The following is an 18,370-nucleotide window of genomic DNA, read 5'->3' on the forward strand; positions in this document are numbered from 1 at the left end:
CTAGGTTTGCTATTTTCTGCATCTCGAATCGGTTCTTTGTTGTTTGAGAGTTCTATCGTATGGTTTTAATAGATATAGGGTTTGAAATTGAGTTGGGATTGACTTCTGGATTGATTTACGTTCCGTGAAGAGTTATAAATAATTTTACGGTTCGAGATTGATTTGTAAATCGATTACGGGTTCGGGATAGTCGAAACCATTTGTGTTAAGCTATCCTTATAGCTAATTATGAATCTGATAACATGATTTTCCTTGCAGGTTTTGAAATGGAGGAAGAACTTCGAGATAAGAAAGCACAGAAAGAGTACTACAACATGATCGATTTTGTTGCAAATGCGCAACAGGGGATTCCCAAATTTGCCCCTGTGGATCAATCACGAAAGAAACCGTTGATGAAGATGATACGTACGACTACCTCCCGGGAAAAAGATACTTTATCTGCAAAGACTTTGAGGTATGTACTGTAATTAATCTGGTTATTTTTATGGTTCATATTCTGACAAATGTTTATCTTTTTTTGCAGAATGATGGGCTGCATTTCAGGCAACCATGGGTTACGGCTATTCATGAAGAAGTTGAGAGGCTCAAAGAACGGTATCACGAGCAAGCGAAGCTTCTGAGAGAGTGCCAGGCACTTAAGGTGAGTGATGAGTGATCTGTTATGTCTTTAGGACTTTACTTATAGGACTATAGTTCTGTAATAACTGTATGATGTATGTTCAGGACCAGGTGAGAATGCTGCAGGACGAGGTGAGAATGCTGCTTATGCGTGTGGCTGAACTCGAGAGAGCCCTCTGAGGTTAGTGGATTAAATTATCCTTCATCTCTGCCTCGTGTGAAATTAGTAGGAGTTTGCATTGTAACATGAACATGTAGTTAGCAAATAATAAATATTTAGTGACTTCATTAACTCACTCTCTAGCTGTTATGATAGGACAGTTAGCAAATAATATCCATACTGCTTCATTAAATCTCGCTTTCAAACGAAAACTTCATTAACTCACTCTCTAGCTGTTATGATAGGACAGTTTCCTACTAGGATTAAATAGAGTTGAACTAAAGATCCCTATTTAATCTTCTGCGTTTCTACAAGAGAAACACAGAGTGAAATCCGAAAATGGAAAACTCCACTTGCTTTGTAAACCTTTTAGCTAGCCAAGGGTGTGTTGAGCTTGACTCATCGGAACCCCTTTGTTCCGATGAGTCTACTGTCAAAGAGAGGAAGAAATGGACACCAAAGGAGGATATAATCCTCATTGGTGCTTGGCTCAACACCAGCAAAGACCCTATAGTCGGGAATGAACAAAAAGCTGGTAAGTTCTGGCAGAGGATTGTAGAGTACTACAACTGCAGTCCTCAGCTGGTTGGGACAACCCCAAGAGAACTTGGGCAATGCAAGCAAAGATGGGCTAGGATCAATGATTTGGTGTGTAAATTTTCGGGCTGCTACGAGATGGCATTGAGGGAGCAGAGAAGCGGGCAAAATGACAACGATGTGATGAAGGCTGCTTTGGATATCTTCTACAATGATCACGGCAGTAAGTTCAACTTGGAACATGCGTGGAGGGAGCTTCGACATGATGTGAAATGGTGCTCCACCTATCTCGAGAAGGAGAGCGGTCGGGAGAAGCGCAAAGCAGTTGCTTCTGATGCTCAAGGGTCATTCGCGGAGCCAGAAGAAAGACCCATAGGAGTTAAGGCAGCTAAGGCTGGTAGCAAGAAGAAGAAAAGTGGAAAAGAAGAAGAATTGGGAAAGATAGAAGGACTGTTGGCGCTCAAAAAAGAAATCTCTAGACAGAATGTGCTAGAGAGTTTACTTGCAAAGACTGAGCCACTAGATGACATGGAATTAGCTCTGAAAATGAAACTTATGTCTGAAATGATGTGATGATTGTTAGCTCTAACTTTAGTACACATTTACTGTTCGTTTCACTATGTTTAATCATCTCATTTTCTCTATTTCAGGTGATGTACAAGACCATGTGCCTGACGAAGACAAAAGCTGCTGTCTCTTCCTTATGTATTCACGGGATGCTTGTTTTTTTCTCTTATTTTTCCATGTGAACCTAGTCACGGGTACTTTGTCTGTTTATTAGCTTTGTATTTCTTGCCTTTATAAGTCTGGTTGTAGACTCGGCGAAGAGCTATCTCATTTGCTCTTCTTGTACTAAAAACTTGTTATGATGAAATTTTAATTTCGAGTATCTGCGTTTCATCAACCCTTCCCTTCATATTTGTATGCTCACGGCAGGTATGGTCACTGGTTTGTGTTGCCAGTATGATAGTAGAGTTTTGTGTTGCTACAATGAGGCTTGAATCCACCATCGAATATTTTATATTGTATAAGGTTGATACAATGATTGACAACCTAGAATTAGATGATTCTGATATATAAGGTTGATATAATGGTCCAACTATTCGTATTTGTTCATGATTGACAACCTAGAATTATATGATTCTGATATATAAGGTTGATATAATGTGTACGCACAATTATGGTTTTGGTTTTAACAAACTTTCTTTTTTAGATTTAACAAAGGATAGTGAAATATGGGAGATGAAGTAGATCGAAGATTATATGCGGTTTTGGATGAGGCGGTCGATGAATATATTGAGGATACATTCAACAACATCGTCGAAAATCGAACAGTCAAACCGAAGAAACATGCATATGTCGAACGAAACCGCGAAGAGGGCCACAACCGTCTATGGAATGATTACTTCCGTGAAGATTCCACATTTCCGGCTCAATTTTTCAGACGCCGTTTCCGCATGAACAAAGAAGTATTCTTGCGTATTGTCAATCGCCTCTCCGAAAATGTTACATTTTTTCAGCAAAGAAGAGATGCTGTCGGACGGTTAGGTCTATCTCCACTACAAAAGTGTACGGCAGCTATTCGTATGCTTGCTTATGGCTGCGCGGCGGACGCCACAGACGAATATCTCCGACTTGGTGAAAGCACAGAACTTTCGTGTTTAACTAATTTTACAGAAAGCGTAATACAATTATTTGGAGAAGAATATCTACGCAGACCCACTACAGAAGATCTTCAACGACTACTCGACATTGGAGAAATACGTGGCTTTCCTGGAATGGTTGGAAGCATCGATTGTATGCATTGGGAGTGGAAAAATTGCCCAACTGCTTGGAAAGGACAGTACACACGTGGATCAGGAAAGCCGACAATTGTCTTGGAGGCTGTCGCTTCACAAGATCTTTGGATATGGCATGCTTTTTTTGGTCCACCAGGTACCTTAAACGATATTAACGTCCTCGATCGGTCACCTATTTTTGATGACATTTTACAAGGTCGAGCTCCAAGGGTACAATACGTGGTCAACGGACACCAATATGATATGGCGTACTACCTCACTGACGGTATATATCCAAAATGGTCAACATTTATCCAATCTATCTCACTTCCTCAAGGTCCTAAAGCAGAGTTATTTGCTAAAGTTCAAGAATCAACCCGAAAAGATGTGGAGCGGGCTTTTGGAGTATTGCAATCTCGATTTGCAATAGTGAAAAACCCGGCTATTTTGTGGGACAAGAAACAGATAGGGATGGTTATGCGAACATGTATCATACTTCACAATATGATAGTAGAAAATGAACGCAATGGATACACTCAGTATGATACATCTGAATTTGAAGAAGGAACCTCGACCAGAAGTTCGAATGTGGATGCACCCAATACTTCCGAGATGCCTCCAAGTCTCGCTAATATGCTTCTTATACGGACTCATCTTCGTGATAGGCAGTTACATGAACGATTGAAAAATGATTTGGTAGAAAATATTTGGAACAAGTTTGGTAATGATGAAGATGAATAATTATTGTATGTTTGCATTTAATCATTCAATAAATGAATTTTCAATTTTAATGTTTTGCCACTTTCATAATTTTTAATTTTTTAAAAAAAAAAAAATTCTAAGAACTTCATAGTAGTAACACCATTGGACATATAATTAGGATCAAAGTCCTTAACTATTCAGAAAAAAAAAATATTATTAAAATATGGCTAAGGACTCCAATGGTGGGTAACACCATTGGAGATGCTCTAATTAGGGCAATTATCAATAATAGCATTATTTGAGTTTTTGTCTCAAAATGACATTAAAAGGAGAAAGTCATAAAAATGATATTCATTAAAAGGTAAAATATCTCTAATACATCTAATCTATTAAAACTGAAGTACAAGTTAAAATTAACCCTAACTTCTTCTTAATATTTACCAAATTATGCCACTCAACTTAACTATAAAAATTCTCTGCGAAGCCTTCATTTATTAATGGATCTCCTAAGTAATGGATCTCCTAAGCCCATTAACAATAAAAAAATAAAAAAATGTTATGGGGCATATGATTATTGAACGTGATTGTAAAATCAATCCGTGTTAAATTTCTTTATATTTTGATGTAGGAAACACGATCTCATGGACCATATGCACATACAATAAAAAATATTTAAATGTTTTTACATTAATATTTTTAAAATTTTAAAATCAAGTTAATATATTAATAATTATTTAATTCAAATGTAAAGTATAAATGTGAATATTTAATTTTTAATACAATTTAATATTTATATGGGTTGTTTCACATATATATTCATTATCTAATAATCAAATAAAAGTTAATAAGATAAATATATAATAAAAATATGGTTTATATAACAATAAATTGAAAAACAAGAATTTAATTATTTATTTTTAGTTTAAAAGTCATATAATCCTTTTAATATATGGTAAATATTACAAATATTAATTACTAAACACTTAAATTAAATCAAACATCCGTACGGGCGTGCGGGTCAAGTTCTAGTTTGGTTTAAAATTAAATAAACAAACAAAATAAATAAAAACAAATAAAATAAAAATAAAAAATGAAAAAAAGAATTTCTTATAGTTTCAGATTATATGTTTTCAGATTCGTCATTTTTTTTTGAAATTTTTTCTTTGAAATTTTGTTTTTATTTTTTTTCAAATTTTCTTTTTATAATTCAAAAATAGTTTTTGAAACTGTTTTTTAAATTTTTTATTTTTAATTTTTTAGTATTTATTTTTTATTTTATAAAATTTTAAACCCTAATTCCAAAACTCCACCCCTTAACTCTAAACCATAAGGTAACTCTAAACCCTAAGATTTAGATTAATTAATCCAAAGAGTATAAGTGTATATTTACCTCTTTAATGAAACTTATTTTTGTGACTTTGAACTTTGAGTACTAATTTGGAAACAAAAATTGGTTTGGTGCTATACTAATCTTTTTTTCTAAATTAATTCCGTTATAGATAAAAATAATAATAACTCAACATTATTAATTTATTGAGTTTTTAATGAAACATGATTCGTAACTATCTTATTTATGTAATTTTTTGTGTTGAATAAAAGCTGACAGAAAGACCAAAAGAAATAAAATCTTCACAGTAAACCCCAAGAAATTACGATATCGAAAGATATATCTGGATATTTATATTTCAACGGCAAGACAAAAAGAAAACTAGCAAAAAATAAAATCTTAGGTTGAAAATTTTATAGTGTAGTGTCTGTTACTCTCTTAACCGGTCCAAATTCTCCGACTTAACCAACTCAATGCCTTACTCGGTGTAAAAAAAAAAAAAAAAAAACTGTACAGCTTTTCTTTGTGTGTTAATCACGTAGAAGAGTTGCTGCTATGTTCATCATCTGAGCTTGTATCTTCTTCTTCTCGTCTTGCTTTATACCTATGAAGAACCGGCAACGAAGCTGTAGCTGATATCCTGAACGATCTAGCTGAAGCCGAACCCATAGTTGTCGACATCTCTTGCATCGTCCTCACTTGTTTACAAACGTTATCGAGTACTCCTAGAAAATCTCTCACGACCATGAAGATTCTCAAAGGATGCGACGACTTGTAGTCCTTGCTTTCTGAAACCGTCTTTGTTTCCGTGGAAGGTGGTTTCATCTACTGTTGCTGTTGTGGTCACCTCGGATCTTGTGATCTCTTGGACGACAAAGTGAAGCAATGTGGTTCCTTTTATGTCTACGAGTTTCAGAAGAGTATCAAGTTTGAAGGCTTTGGAGCTGAGTTGCAACCAAACAGATGCTCCCATCCGATCTTCGTTCACTCTGTTTAACACCCACAAATAGTTAAAAACGTTATGTGTCAAAAACGTTGATTTGAGCTGGTCCCAAACTGTGGCTCGCTCAGAGCTCGCGCGTACTTTGTCCCAGTGGAGTGGCTTTAACTTTGGCCTGCTTGGATCCCTCTCCCCCTCTTCAACAGCCTGAGTAATCGCCGCTCTATTAGGAGGCTGAGAGAACTTAGGCTTGCTCTTTGAATAAGGAAGCTCTTCGAGCGAGGAAACGCCGCGTCGGAAGAGTTATAATCAGACGGTTTAGATAACGGCGGAAGCGGTTGAAGCTCGGGACTGGGACGGTAACGATCCGATCTCTTAACCGAATTTAATTTCCGGTACGGAGACGAATTATTATTAACCGGTACGTTATTATTAATAGAGTCCCTAACCGGTTCCCATGTAGAGAAACGTCGGATCTTCGTGGAATATTCGAGAACCGGCATCGAGTTTCTGAGTATCGCCGGCGTGTTTTACTTTGTGGCGGTACAAGAAGAAAGCTAGAGCTGAGAGCATGCCGAGCGTGATTCTCAGGGAAGAAAGGCTGATCGGGAGCGTCCGGAGGAGGAGTCTCCGGGAAAAGCGGCTGGTGGAGAATTCTTCGATGAGTCTCGTTCAGCTTCACGCCGTTAACGGAGAACGATAAGAGGAGGAAGAAGAAGAGTACGGAGTAAGGAACTCTCATGGCGACTTGTGATTAACTGTTTTACGATTCTCCTCTCTTTCTATCTTCATCTTCTAATTCTTCCTTCTTCAGTGGAAACACAAATAAGAAAATTGTTTATGGGAAAAAGGAAAATTAAAAAGTCGATAAAAGGGAAAGTGAGAGACTAGAGACTAGAGAGAGATCTACTTTCTTTTACCTCCTCTCATTTTTCGTTAATTAGTAACTAGATTTTGACCCGCGCGCCCGCGCGGGTATTATTTTCCGATAATTATGTTCGTTTAATTTGTACTACTTTAGTTTATTGTTGAGACAATATATTTTGTTACTTTTTTGTGTTATATATTTTTGTTCTTAGATGTGTGTTGGATCAGTCATGTTATTATATATCTTTTTTATAATGTAAGTATGTATTAATATATCCTCAAATTACCATTATGTAAGTTTTTCTTCGTAATCTAATCCACAAAAGAAGAAATGATTGAAAATAGTTTTATTAAAAGGTATATTTACTCTTATATTCATAAGGTTATCTAATCCTAATCTTTGGTTTTAATAAGATAGATGGGAGGAGTTTTCAGGGTGAGGTTTAATATTTTAAAGAGTAGAACATAAATATTGAAAGTTTTTAAATATTTAAAAGAATTTTTGTTTTTAAAATTATTATTTAAAAATATAAAACAATGAGTACAAAAGTCTTTTATGTTTTTAGTAAAACATATTTTGGTAGTTTTCTTCTTTAAAATTCCTTTTTATGTTAAAAACTAAAAATGATTGTTTAAAAGATGTTACCATTTAAAAATTGTATCTATGTATTGTATATTGTATCTATGTCTTCAGATATTTTGACCACATAAAAAACCCATATATTAATTTGTACAGAAAGTAAATATAGTTTATTTTTTTAAATGATAGTTAATTTGATAATTAATAACATTGGGTTGACAAAAAAATAATAATAATAACATTGGCAACCGCAAAATAATACGTTCTTGGGCTATACTATATTATTTCATCATTAATTATCCAATAAAACTTAACATTATGGCCCAAAACAATTGTAACAAAAACCCCATTTATAATGATTTTTATTTTGGGGAAAGCAAACAAAAAACGTAACTACTTTATTGCTCTGTTTACTTTTCTCTTGGTCGCAGCGAATCTCCGTCTTATCTCTTCTTTGATGTTCATTAAAATAAATCGCAAGTATGAGAAGATTGAAGAATCATATCCATGCTGAGAGCAACGATTTTATGTATGTCAACTCCATTCACTCAGTCAAGAAAATGTATAAAAGGTTAGACTTCTATATTTTTATTTGACAAACTCAGATTTAGCGATTAATTTTTTTTTTTTTTGTTCAACTCAATCGATTTTTTTTTAATTCCGACAGAGACATGCAATCAAAATCCTAATCTTGTCTTAGAAGGGTAAAGTCGAACCATTCACCTCTCATCTTTCTCATCCTAACAACAAAGAATTTTCCTTTTCTTCACAAAACTGAGTTTCATGATTTTTGGCAAGCTGTGTGGACATTCTCAGCATATGTTCCCCAAAGGCAGCAAGGCAAACTTAGGCCACTTTATAAACACAATACAAATAAAACAAATTCGAATCTTAGATGGGTAAGAAAACATGGTAAATGTAATTAAAAAATCTTCTAAATAAAGCTCATACTTAATGTCTCTGAGTGTGAACTCCAACTTTTTCTGTTAAATTTAACACGGTTAAATTATGAAATAAAAAACAAAAGATTTTACTCAGAATCAAATAAGGTAGAACCTCCCCCACTTTAATAATATTCCACGATTACGTAGAAATGTATCTATGCACGCATCAATACTATTAAAATGCACAAGACAAACACAGGCTTCGAATCAATCAATACTATTCCGCGCATCCAAATTTGACACTTTCTGATTAAGATTTTCTAAAAATATTACTTGTCCCATGATATCTGATTCAATAACAAACCTTATAAATGTACAATGACATAGTTTCTTTACCGCATTATTTTTTAATAATCTAGGAGTATACATACCAATAAGGAAATTGGGTTTTAGCTTTCCATTAACAATCTCCTGGTAGTTAGCCAGATCAAGGAATTGATTATCATTACGATAATCAGAAGGGGTTATTGATGTGTCTCCTAAGATCGTCATCTTGTACTGTTGCTTTGTAGGTCGATACTGACCTCCTGCCCCAGTTATTTTAACTGTGTCAACGACCTTCCATTCACCAACAGGTAGGTAACGCTGTACACGATTCATTTGCGATCTCTTGCATGATGCTTGGATTTTAGCTCCCTTTTCAAAAAACAGAGTAGAATATGATTCAGTATTAGTTGAGAATGAATATATATATATATATAAAGTCAAAGGAAACATATCTTACAGTTTGATCTACCAGGACGCACTCAAGAGTATCACCAGAAAAACTGGTGCTTTGTTTCCACGAATGAAGAAGTTTGAGGGTTAGACGCCATTCATCTCGGTAAGGTTTTAAATCCTTAATAAGACACATTTTTCGATCGTTTGACATATTTGCTATGAGATTTCGATGGGTGGTGTTATATTATAGTAGAGGTATATATATATGGGTGTAGAAATTTAATTTAAGCCTAATTTATGGTTAGGATAGATACAGAACCGAGATTTGCTCATTTCTGTTTTCAACGAAATCGTATATATGAAAATATATCTTATTCAATATTAGATACTATTAAACTTGTTTGCGCAAAACATGGTAACAAATTAGTACATAATATTTAGCTGGTTGTGTATTTTTCCCGAAAATCTTTGTTTTTCCACCAAATATATTGCGCATAATCGTTAGGGAAGGTGTATTAATTGGTTTTAGTGTTTACGTGGAGAGAAAGAATGATCAAAACAGGAAGGTAATATTCGATCTGTTAGATGGAATAATATATTCCCTTCCTCCCAAATTTTTGGTAACTGAATTATTTGGTGGTTAAGCAAGATATTTTCGTAAAGATGATCACATAGACAATATTGAATTAAATTGGTGGGAAAGCAAGAGTCATATAAAAAGGTTATTTACGATATTTTGTTATGATTTATATCTTGATATTTTAAAAATAATCTATTTTTTCTATGACTCACATCCAATAAAGACGATGGCACCAATGTAAATGATTTACATTGGTGCTAGATAGGTGAAATTTGAGAAGTTTAGTGAATAGTCCTATTATTAAAGTCCTATTATAGATGTAAGTTTAGGAGTTATTATACTATCGTAGCCAGTGTGTATCATGTTAAGTTGAATTAATGTAATTTTCTCTTAAGAATTCTTAGGTAATTTTCTATTACATGAATTTTACAAACCTAATTGCGCGCAGGTTAACTGGTAGTTATTTGTTAAATAGATATGAACTTTATTGATTTAAAATAGGATTAAAGAAAAAGTAATCTAAAACAAAGGGATATTCGTAAACAAACTGAAAATTCCAGAACAAAATTGAAACAAAACCAATACAACAAACTCAATTAATCTTCTTTTTTCTTCTCCATTTTTCTCCTCTATCCACATAACTTCTTGGATGTAGAATTCATGTCATTAAGATCAGTATCTCCTTCCTTACGTTTAGATCCAGATGTTGGTAGATCTTCAGATGAACTCTCTTTGTTATGATCAATCGAAGGAACCTAAGGATTGATCAAACGTTTAGGTCAAAAATATGTTGTACATATATTAAAGCTATTATATGGTAACAAACTTATGTACCTCGCAGGTAGTCAGACTGGAGTTAGTGACAATGGAACATTGTGTGATGGAAATCTTGAAAATATGGCCCGAAAGTCTGTACATCCCAATAGCCGGGTAAACAGAAAAATTCTCGAGGAACTTCCATTGACCGACTTGCAAATTCTTAACACGAGCAAGGAAGATCCTCTTACAGGTACAATACATCTCGGTTCCCTACAATAACAAATAGTCATATGTTGGTTTAGTCGTTGGATACTGAAAGTTATAGATAACAAATAGATTAAAAAGAAAGAAATACCATCCTATCTTCAAGTAAGAATTCGAAAGTGTCTTCTCCAGAATAGTTTGATTGTTGCGACCACGAACGAAGAACTTTTACTTCAACCTTCCAAGTATTCTTATATGGTTTGAGATTGTTCAACATAGTGATTTCGCTGTTTGTAACCATAGCCATAATATTTTTTTTACGGCCGCTCGGTGGAATAAGATAGGTTATAAACTGAAGTGTATGATCTAGGTTATAAGGAGTGATTGCTTGTGGAGATATTCTAGTGAATATTTTTTGGATTGTAATATCTTTTTTGGTAACAACTCCTACGTTTTTTGGTAACGAATTATAGACGGCTTTTAAGGACCAGTTACCATATATTTTGTGTGCATAAAGATAGGATGGGAAGCAAGATTCGATTTTTTAGAAAGTGGGCTTACGTAGCAGAATTTTTAAATGGGCCATCGTATGTTTGAAATTCGATTGTAAAGGGTTATTTTTAAAAATTACTAAAGTGGCTCTAATTATCCAAGTTTCCAAACACATTTCATTAAGATTACTAATCAAGTTTCCAAACAATCCCATTTTGTACTTCAGTTTTAATAAGATAGATTAATTCTCCGTAAACGCTTTTTTTTTGTAGTGTGAACAAAATACATAAAAATGAAGAATATATAGAAATTTCCGATTATGTTTCATAGACGGAGGAAAACGACATGTACATGCCAGTCCATTTTCGACTTTTTGAGTTTTGTATTTTTTCAATTTCCCTAAGTTGATTTTATTCTTATAATTACAACTAATAACTCATGTTCTAGGTTAATACTGGCTTATTCTATAGCCGGAAAGCCAATCCACTGTGGTCCAGCCAACTGTAGTGTAGATGAGAATATTGGCCAAAATTTGCAGTTTTCAACAGACTTTACACTAGTTTGGTTTTCACCACTAACAAATATTTTAAAGACAAACTGTAAAGCTGATGGTAAATGGTAAATTTCAGCTTTATTCCACAATCCAGATATATATGATTATTATTTTCATATGAATATATAATAAACACTGGCTTTTATTGTATTTTATTCTTGAGCATTTAAAATGTAAGCTTATAAAACAAAATGAACTTTATTCTTCTTACAACGAATTTCACTGGCATATAGCCCTTTTTACCGCAAAATGGGTTAATAATATACACGTATAATTCAAGTTTATAGAGTCAGTTTAAAATTAAATAAAATAAAAATATGTGAATAAAAATGAAGAGAGAAGACCCATACATCTATATTATTAAAGTTGAAGTACACATTGAGATTGTTTGGCAATATGGATAGTAGTTAAAAAATAGTATTGTTTGGAAATTTGGATAGCAGTAAATTAGGAAAAAAGATAATGGGCTTATGCTACTAAAAAATTGAAAGTCCATTACATTATATTAAAAGATAATGGGTCTATGTTACTTGATATATATATTCAAATCAAAATAATAATTTAAAATTGATTTATATCAAAAATTCATTCAAAAATATACATATATTCAAAATTTGATTTTTTTACTAACATATTTTCCAATAACTATTATAAAAAACATTTTCAATATATATAAGAAAAATACAATACAAAGCCCAATTTCAAACAGCAACTTAAATTATGGTTTTTATATTTCACATTAAATTTTAAAATATAATATATGAGATTATTTATATGATTGTACGTATAAAATATTATTAATTATAAGAAAACTTATTTCATGGTATGCATAAAATACGATTAATTATACGATAACACATATTTTGTAACCTATGATGACACATATAAGGGTGGGTGTTCGGGTTAGTTTTCGGGTTTTTTTAGGATTTCGTGTTCAGTTTAAATCTTTGAGGATTTGGTTCGGATTAGGATAATCAATTTAAGTAGGTTTGGTTTAAATATTTGGATAGAAGATAAATAATTATTTAAGTATTTTTGGAGTTTTGAGTATATTTTAACTATTTAAGATATTTACGTTTGATTATTTGTATATATTTTCAAGCATTTAAGCAAACTTAAAAGTATCATATATATTCTGGGTGTTTTTATATATATTAAATCTAAAAATAATTAATATATATAAGTATATAAATCTATTTTGGATACCCAAAATACTTCGGTTCGGATTAGATTTCAGTCCTTTAAATACCAAAATTTGAATAATTCAGATATTTAATCAATTCCGATTCGGATTTAGTACTACTTATTCGGATTGAGATCGGTTCTATTCTTCGAATTCGAGTTTTTTGCCCAACCCTATATAGTGACATAAAAATTAAATAACATCTATTTTTAAAAAAAATATACCCGCACGGGCGTGCGGGTCAAAATCTAATCTATCTTATTAAAACTCAAGTACAAAATTGGAGTGTTTGGAGACTTGAATAGGACTTTTAAAAATTTGGAGTGTTTGGAAACATGGATTGCAGTCTTTTAAAAAAATATATTTTTGTTTGAAAACAAGGATAGTAGTATTAAAAAAAAAAGTAATGGGCTTATGTTTTTTTAAAAAATTGAAAGTTATCTAGGCCACTTTTAAAATATACCAAAATGGGTCAATCTAATTCCCTAAAAAATTTTTTTCTAAACTAACCATAAAACAAAATTTAAACTTTATATACATATTTCAAATCAAAATAATAATTCAAATTTGATTTATATCAAAAATTGATTCAAAAATATACATATATTCAAAAATGGATTTTTACTAAACTATTTTTCAATAACCATTATAAAAAATATTGTCAATATATATAAGAAAAATATAATACAAAGCCCAATTTGAAATACCAACTCAAATTATGGTTTTCATATTTCATATTAAGTTTTAAAAATATAATATATGTAATTATTTATATGATGGTATGTATAAAATACTATTAATTATATGATTACTTATATGATGGTACATATAAAATACGATTAATTATATGATGATAAAATACGATATATAATAATGACTAGGGATGGGCTTTTGGATACCCATACGGGTTTAGTTCTGATCGGTTTGTATTTTGAGTTTTCGGGGTCAAAGATTTCAGCCTTATTAGAATGTTTCTAAATTTTGGTTTGAGTTCGATTTGGATCTTTGCGGGTTTGGTTTGGGTTTGGATAACTAATTTAAATTATTTTTAAAGTCTTAAATCATTATATATTTTAAATTTCTCAAAATGTATAAATAAAATAATATATTACGTATAAATTTGAATAACATATGTCATAATACTTAAGCTTAACATATCAATTGGCTTGATTTAAAATTTTGGATACGAAATCAATAATTATTTTAAGTATTTTTGGTGATTTGAGTATACTTTAACTATTTCAGATATTTACTTTTGACTATCTATATATATTTTCAAGTATTTAAACCAATTTAAAAGTATCATTTTTGATGTTTTATATACGTTAAATCTAAAAATAATTAATATATATAAGTATATAAATCTATTTTTAGATAAATTCGGATACCCAAATACTTCGGTTCGGATCAGATTCGATTCTCTAAATAACAAAATTTTGAATAATTAGAATATTTAATCAATTTATGTTTGGGTTTGGTACTATATCTTTGGATCGGTATCGGTTATGTTCCTCGGATTCATTTTTCCAAATTCTAATAATTACATGAAAAACAAATATCAACATATTTTTCAAAATATACACCCGCGCGCCTGCGCGGGTCAAAATCTAGTATAAATTAGGAGTAAAGTGAGCTCAACGTTACATTCGTATCTTTAATCTTTAACTTTTTTTGCTTTTATTCGTGTATACATGTGTGTAGTGTAGACAAGCTCTCTAACGTTATGCTTTTATTTTAACAAAAAACTTTCTTATTTTCTTTCATCTCTATACCTTTTTCAGTTTTCATTTGCTGGGAATACCCATTTATTTTGCTCGCATTTACAAATGCTCCCTTTATCTTTTATCTAGATTACTAACGAATCATGCGTGAACGTTAGTGACAATAATCTAAAGAGCTATTTGTGTATATAGTACTTCCTCCATTCCTAAATGATCCATATTTTATATTTTCAATGTATGTAATAATGGCAAATTGTAAACTTCAAAAACATTAATTGTGTTTACTGAATTTTAATTGGTCAAAAGTCATAGGAAATAGCTAAACACAGAAAATAATACATTTGTTATCAAATTTTAAATGTTTTCTTAATAACTGTGAAAATTCTAGAAAAATGGATTATATAGAAACAGAGGGAGTATTATTAGTTATATATTTTACGCACATTTCTAAGTTTTAGCTGCCTTGCGTGATAACTGGCTTATACGTTGCTAATAAGAACAAGCAAATGATGTAAAAAAAGAAGAAGCAACAAAGATTCTGCCGACACTTAATACTCAAGGTACATAATATTCGTCAACACTTTTGTACTCATTTTTCTATCATTATTGCCACTCCTTTTATATTTTTATAGTGAGACAAGTCACAAGACAGAGTTATTAAATTAAAACTAAAAAAAAGGTGTCGTGGTTTTAATCCAAAACCAACTTGAACTAATGTTGCATTTTACAGGACTCATCGTACGTGTACAATCCATATACTGTGAAGATTGAACCATCGGCTATACTTACCGGTCGAGTTTGATTTTAATATTTTTAAAAATAAATTTCTCGATGCAGTTAAGAGAAATTAACGTTGGATGAAACTATTAGAAGCATGTAATTAACTAATGATACCGACAGATCCGAGATGATCATGGTCGGATGGGTCCAATGCTTGTATCTAAACTATTTGCTTATTTTCTTTAATAATCTGGTTGATTAAAATACTATTATTGGTGGTAATCATGATAAAGCTACCAGATAGGCCTAGGCATTTAACCCGGACCCGAAGACCCGACCCGAAACCGACCCGAAAAAACCCGGTTCGGGTAGGAACCGATCCGATCAAATTACTCTATCGGGTCTTGTTACAGAGGACCCGCGGGTCTTAGATCCGACCCGACCCAAATCTGAAACTCGATGGATATCCGAATTAACAATGTAAATTAAATAAAATGTATTAAGGGGGAATCGAAGACGGGTTATTTGTCTAGAGAACATGGAGGTCAACCACTAAGAGACAATGAATTGTTGTTGTATCTTGCATAGTTTAGTATATATACACATTTTAATATAATAAAAACACAAATTTTGAATAAAATTTTCAATATTTTCGGATATATAAATATTTTCAGATATATTTTTGTATTTTTAAGTCTTTTTTAGATCGAACCCGAACCGAACCCGACCCGAAACCGAAACGAATCCGAACCGATAAATTCTAATTACCAGACAAATCCCTTCCTAGTGTTGTCATAATGATTGTGATGGGATTATGCAAAACGTTCAAAGCAATTTTAGAATCCCACACACCACTTCACTCAATAATATCAGTCTAATCACAGCCTTTCAAATAAAATAACTCGAAATGAAGTCAGATTGTAAATAATTAAATTATCATCTTGAAGCAAAAGCTTCCTCTTCAATAGAAAAAAAGAAGATTTAAGATTAATGGTCGAATTAAATCACTTTGGGCTGTACTCAAGGACATAAACAGAAGCCCATTTGTGCCGCTCTATTGAACCTTACGGCCTATATAATAAGGCGCGAAAATATGAATTAGTTTATAATTAACGGAAGCTTTTTCCACATCATCAAGACCCACGATTATTAGACCATCTGCAATGGAGGATTTAAATGAATCCTTAGTACATAATCCTAAGCAAATACCAATACAATAATAATAATATAAAACCTAAATAAGTTAAGTAGCAGTCTCTAATTAAGGATTAAAATAAATGAATCCTTGCTGACGTGGCCTTCTTTCTTTTAACGTTTTCTGTAGTTTCTTTCTCTGTGGTTTTTCTTTCTCCGTCACTCTCCCCTGTCTCTCCCCTGTCTTATTCTTCCTCCTCCACTTTCATTGCCACTACTACTTTGTCTTCTCCTAGATCTCTTTTTCCAAGAAGTTTCCTTATCCAGTGCCCTTTAAATCTGAGAAAGCCTGCACCTTTAAGGTGTCTGAGCTCTTAACGATGGAATCTCCGAAACCCATCCTCGATTTCGAAAAGTTCGACAATGGGTTTGTTCAGAAACTCGTCTACGATGCTCTCGTTTGGTCTTCCCTTCACGGCCTTGTCGTCGGTGACAAAACTTATCAGGTTAGTTAGTCCTCTCAAAGTTCCTGTCTTTTGATGTTGGGTTCAACGTTTGAGGCAAAAGTCAAAATCTTTGAATCTCTATGAGTCGTTTGTGTGTAGCTGATTGATTGTACTTGTTAGAGATAGTGTTGATGAGAGGTTTTGATTTACAGAGATCAGGAACAGTTCCAGGGGGGGGGGGGATGATGCACGCCCCTATCGAATTGCTGCCAACTCCACATGGCTGGGGTAAGAACCGGTTCTTCGGTTTATTCGTCGCTCCTCAAAGCTTACTGCAACACCAACTGGACTAGAGCTGCTCAGAAGGCAGGGATCCAGTTCGACTCGAGCTGTTACGAAGCCTTAATCAAATCCCAGGTGATTCAGAACGATACTCATGGAGCTCTCAATGTGTTCAAGGAGATGAAAGAGGCGAAGATACCCAGAGGAGGGAATCAGCAGTTTGAGAAGCTCTTAAAGGGATGCGAAGGAAACGCAGAGGCGGGACTTATGTCGAAACTCTTGAGAGAAATCAGAGAAGGGCAGAGTAGCTTGGATGCTGGCGTTCACGATTGGAACAATGTGATCCATTTCTTTAGCAAGAAAGGCTTGATGCAAGATGCAGAGAAGGCGTTGAAGAGGATGAGAAGTCTGGGGCATTCGCTGAACGCTCAAACGTTTCATTCTATGGTCAGAGGCTATGCAGCCATTGGGAGTAAATACACAGAGGTGACTGAGCTTTGGGGAGAGATGAAGTCCATAGTCGCAGCTACTTCATCGATGAGGTTTGATCAGGAGCTGCTGGATGCGGTGTTGTATAAGTTTGTTAGAGGAGGGTTTTTCTCGAGGGCTAATGAAGTTGTGGAGATGATGGAGAAAGAGAAGATGTTTGTTGATAAGTACAAGTATCGGATGCTCTTCATGAAGTATCACAAGACTGCTCATAAAGGCAAAGCTCCAAAAGTTCAGAGCGAGTCTCAGCTCAGGAAGAGGGAATCTGGTTTAACATTCAAGAAATAGCTAGGTTTAACTTGATTGTTATCTGAGTAATTACCATTGTCATTACATTTGAGCTCTGAATAGAGTCAACATAAGTATCGATTTTTTTTTTATTCCTAAGGATTTCAAATTGGAGAACACCATTGGACATTCTATTTTGATTAGAGTCCTTAACTATTCTAAAAAAAAAAAATTAGTTTAATAATCATAAGGACTCCAATGGTGGTAACACCATTGGACCATTGGAGATGCTCTTATGCCTTTCGTGATGTTCCCTCTTCCATCCATAGATTCCGAATACGCTACCGTTTTACTTACTCAGCGTTCTGTTCTGTCCGCTTTGTTTATTCAACGTTCTGTTATGTGTTGTGTAACGAACTTTTTTGTGTGTCGATGTGTCACAGTGTACAATTTCTTAAAACAGAAC

The 18,370-nt window shown here is 33.2% G+C and overlaps 3 protein-coding genes and 1 long non-coding RNA gene across 5 annotated transcripts; 3 read left to right on the forward strand and 1 right to left on the reverse strand.

Annotated features, from left to right (window-relative positions):
- The first annotated feature begins 1,117 nt into the window (after window positions 1-1,117).
- On the forward strand, window positions 1,118-1,888 carry LOC106415794 (glutathione S-transferase T3-like). The gene has a single exon (XM_013856586.1). It carries the CDS (start codon window positions 1,118-1,120, stop codon window positions 1,886-1,888), a length of 771 nt encoding a protein of 256 aa, XP_013712040.1.
- Window positions 1,889-7,893: 6,005 nt separating this feature from the next.
- LOC106405850 lies at window positions 7,894-15,594 on the forward strand. 2 transcript variants are annotated; one of them, XR_007337091.1, is made up of 6 exons: window positions 7,894-8,080; window positions 8,966-9,028; window positions 9,193-9,276; window positions 10,535-10,702; window positions 15,103-15,165; window positions 15,336-15,594. It is a non-coding gene; the product is annotated as an uncharacterized LOC106405850 (long non-coding RNA). The 2 variants fall into 2 exon arrangements; XR_001281442.3 differs by lacking the exons at window positions 15,103-15,165; window positions 15,336-15,594 and having other exon boundaries at window positions 10,535-11,146.
- LOC111208110 lies at window positions 10,313-10,983 on the reverse strand. The gene is made up of 3 exons (XM_022706857.2): window positions 10,808-10,983; window positions 10,528-10,722; window positions 10,313-10,448 (listed from the first exon to the last, which is right to left on the reverse strand). The coding sequence occupies exons 1-3, from the start codon at window positions 10,961-10,963 to the stop codon at window positions 10,323-10,325; spliced, it is 477 nt and encodes a 158-aa protein (XP_022562578.1). The 5' UTR covers window positions 10,964-10,983; the 3' UTR covers window positions 10,313-10,322.
- A 1,229-nt stretch (window positions 15,595-16,823) lies between the features above and the next one.
- On the forward strand, window positions 16,824-17,964 carry LOC111203319 (pentatricopeptide repeat-containing protein At1g03100, mitochondrial-like). The gene is made up of 2 exons (XM_022696975.2): window positions 16,824-16,965; window positions 17,118-17,964. The coding sequence occupies exon 2, from the start codon at window positions 17,185-17,187 to the stop codon at window positions 17,962-17,964; it is 780 nt and encodes a 259-aa protein (XP_022552696.1). The 5' UTR covers window positions 16,824-16,965; window positions 17,118-17,184.
- Window positions 17,965-18,370: the final 406 nt, after the last annotated feature.

Source organism: Brassica napus, unplaced genomic scaffold, assembly GCF_020379485.1.
Source record: "Brassica napus cultivar Da-Ae unplaced genomic scaffold, Da-Ae ScsIHWf_797;HRSCAF=1143, whole genome shotgun sequence".
NCBI classification, from domain to species: domain Eukaryota; kingdom Viridiplantae; phylum Streptophyta; class Magnoliopsida; order Brassicales; family Brassicaceae; genus Brassica; species Brassica napus.

Bases quoted from the DNA above. Each gene is read 5' to 3' on its own strand.
- LOC111203319 (XM_022696975.2), top strand. From the start codon at position 17,185: ATGGCTGGGGTAAGAACCGGTTCTTCGGTTTATTCGTCGCTCCTCAAA.
- LOC111208110 (XM_022706857.2), bottom strand. From the start codon at position 10,963: ATGGCTATGGTTACAAACAGCGAAATCACTATGTTGAACAATCTCAAA. The intron at 10,723-10,807 runs GTATTTCTTTCT...TTGTTATTGTAG, and splicing joins TCTTACTTGAAGATAGGATG to GGAACCGAGATGTATTGTAC. The intron at 10,449-10,527 runs GTACATAAGTTT...ATCAATCCTTAG, and splicing joins CCAGTCTGACTACCTGCGAG to GTTCCTTCGATTGATCATAA.
- LOC106415794 (XM_013856586.1), top strand. From the start codon at position 1,118: ATGGAAAACTCCACTTGCTTTGTAAACCTTTTAGCTAGCCAAGGGTGT.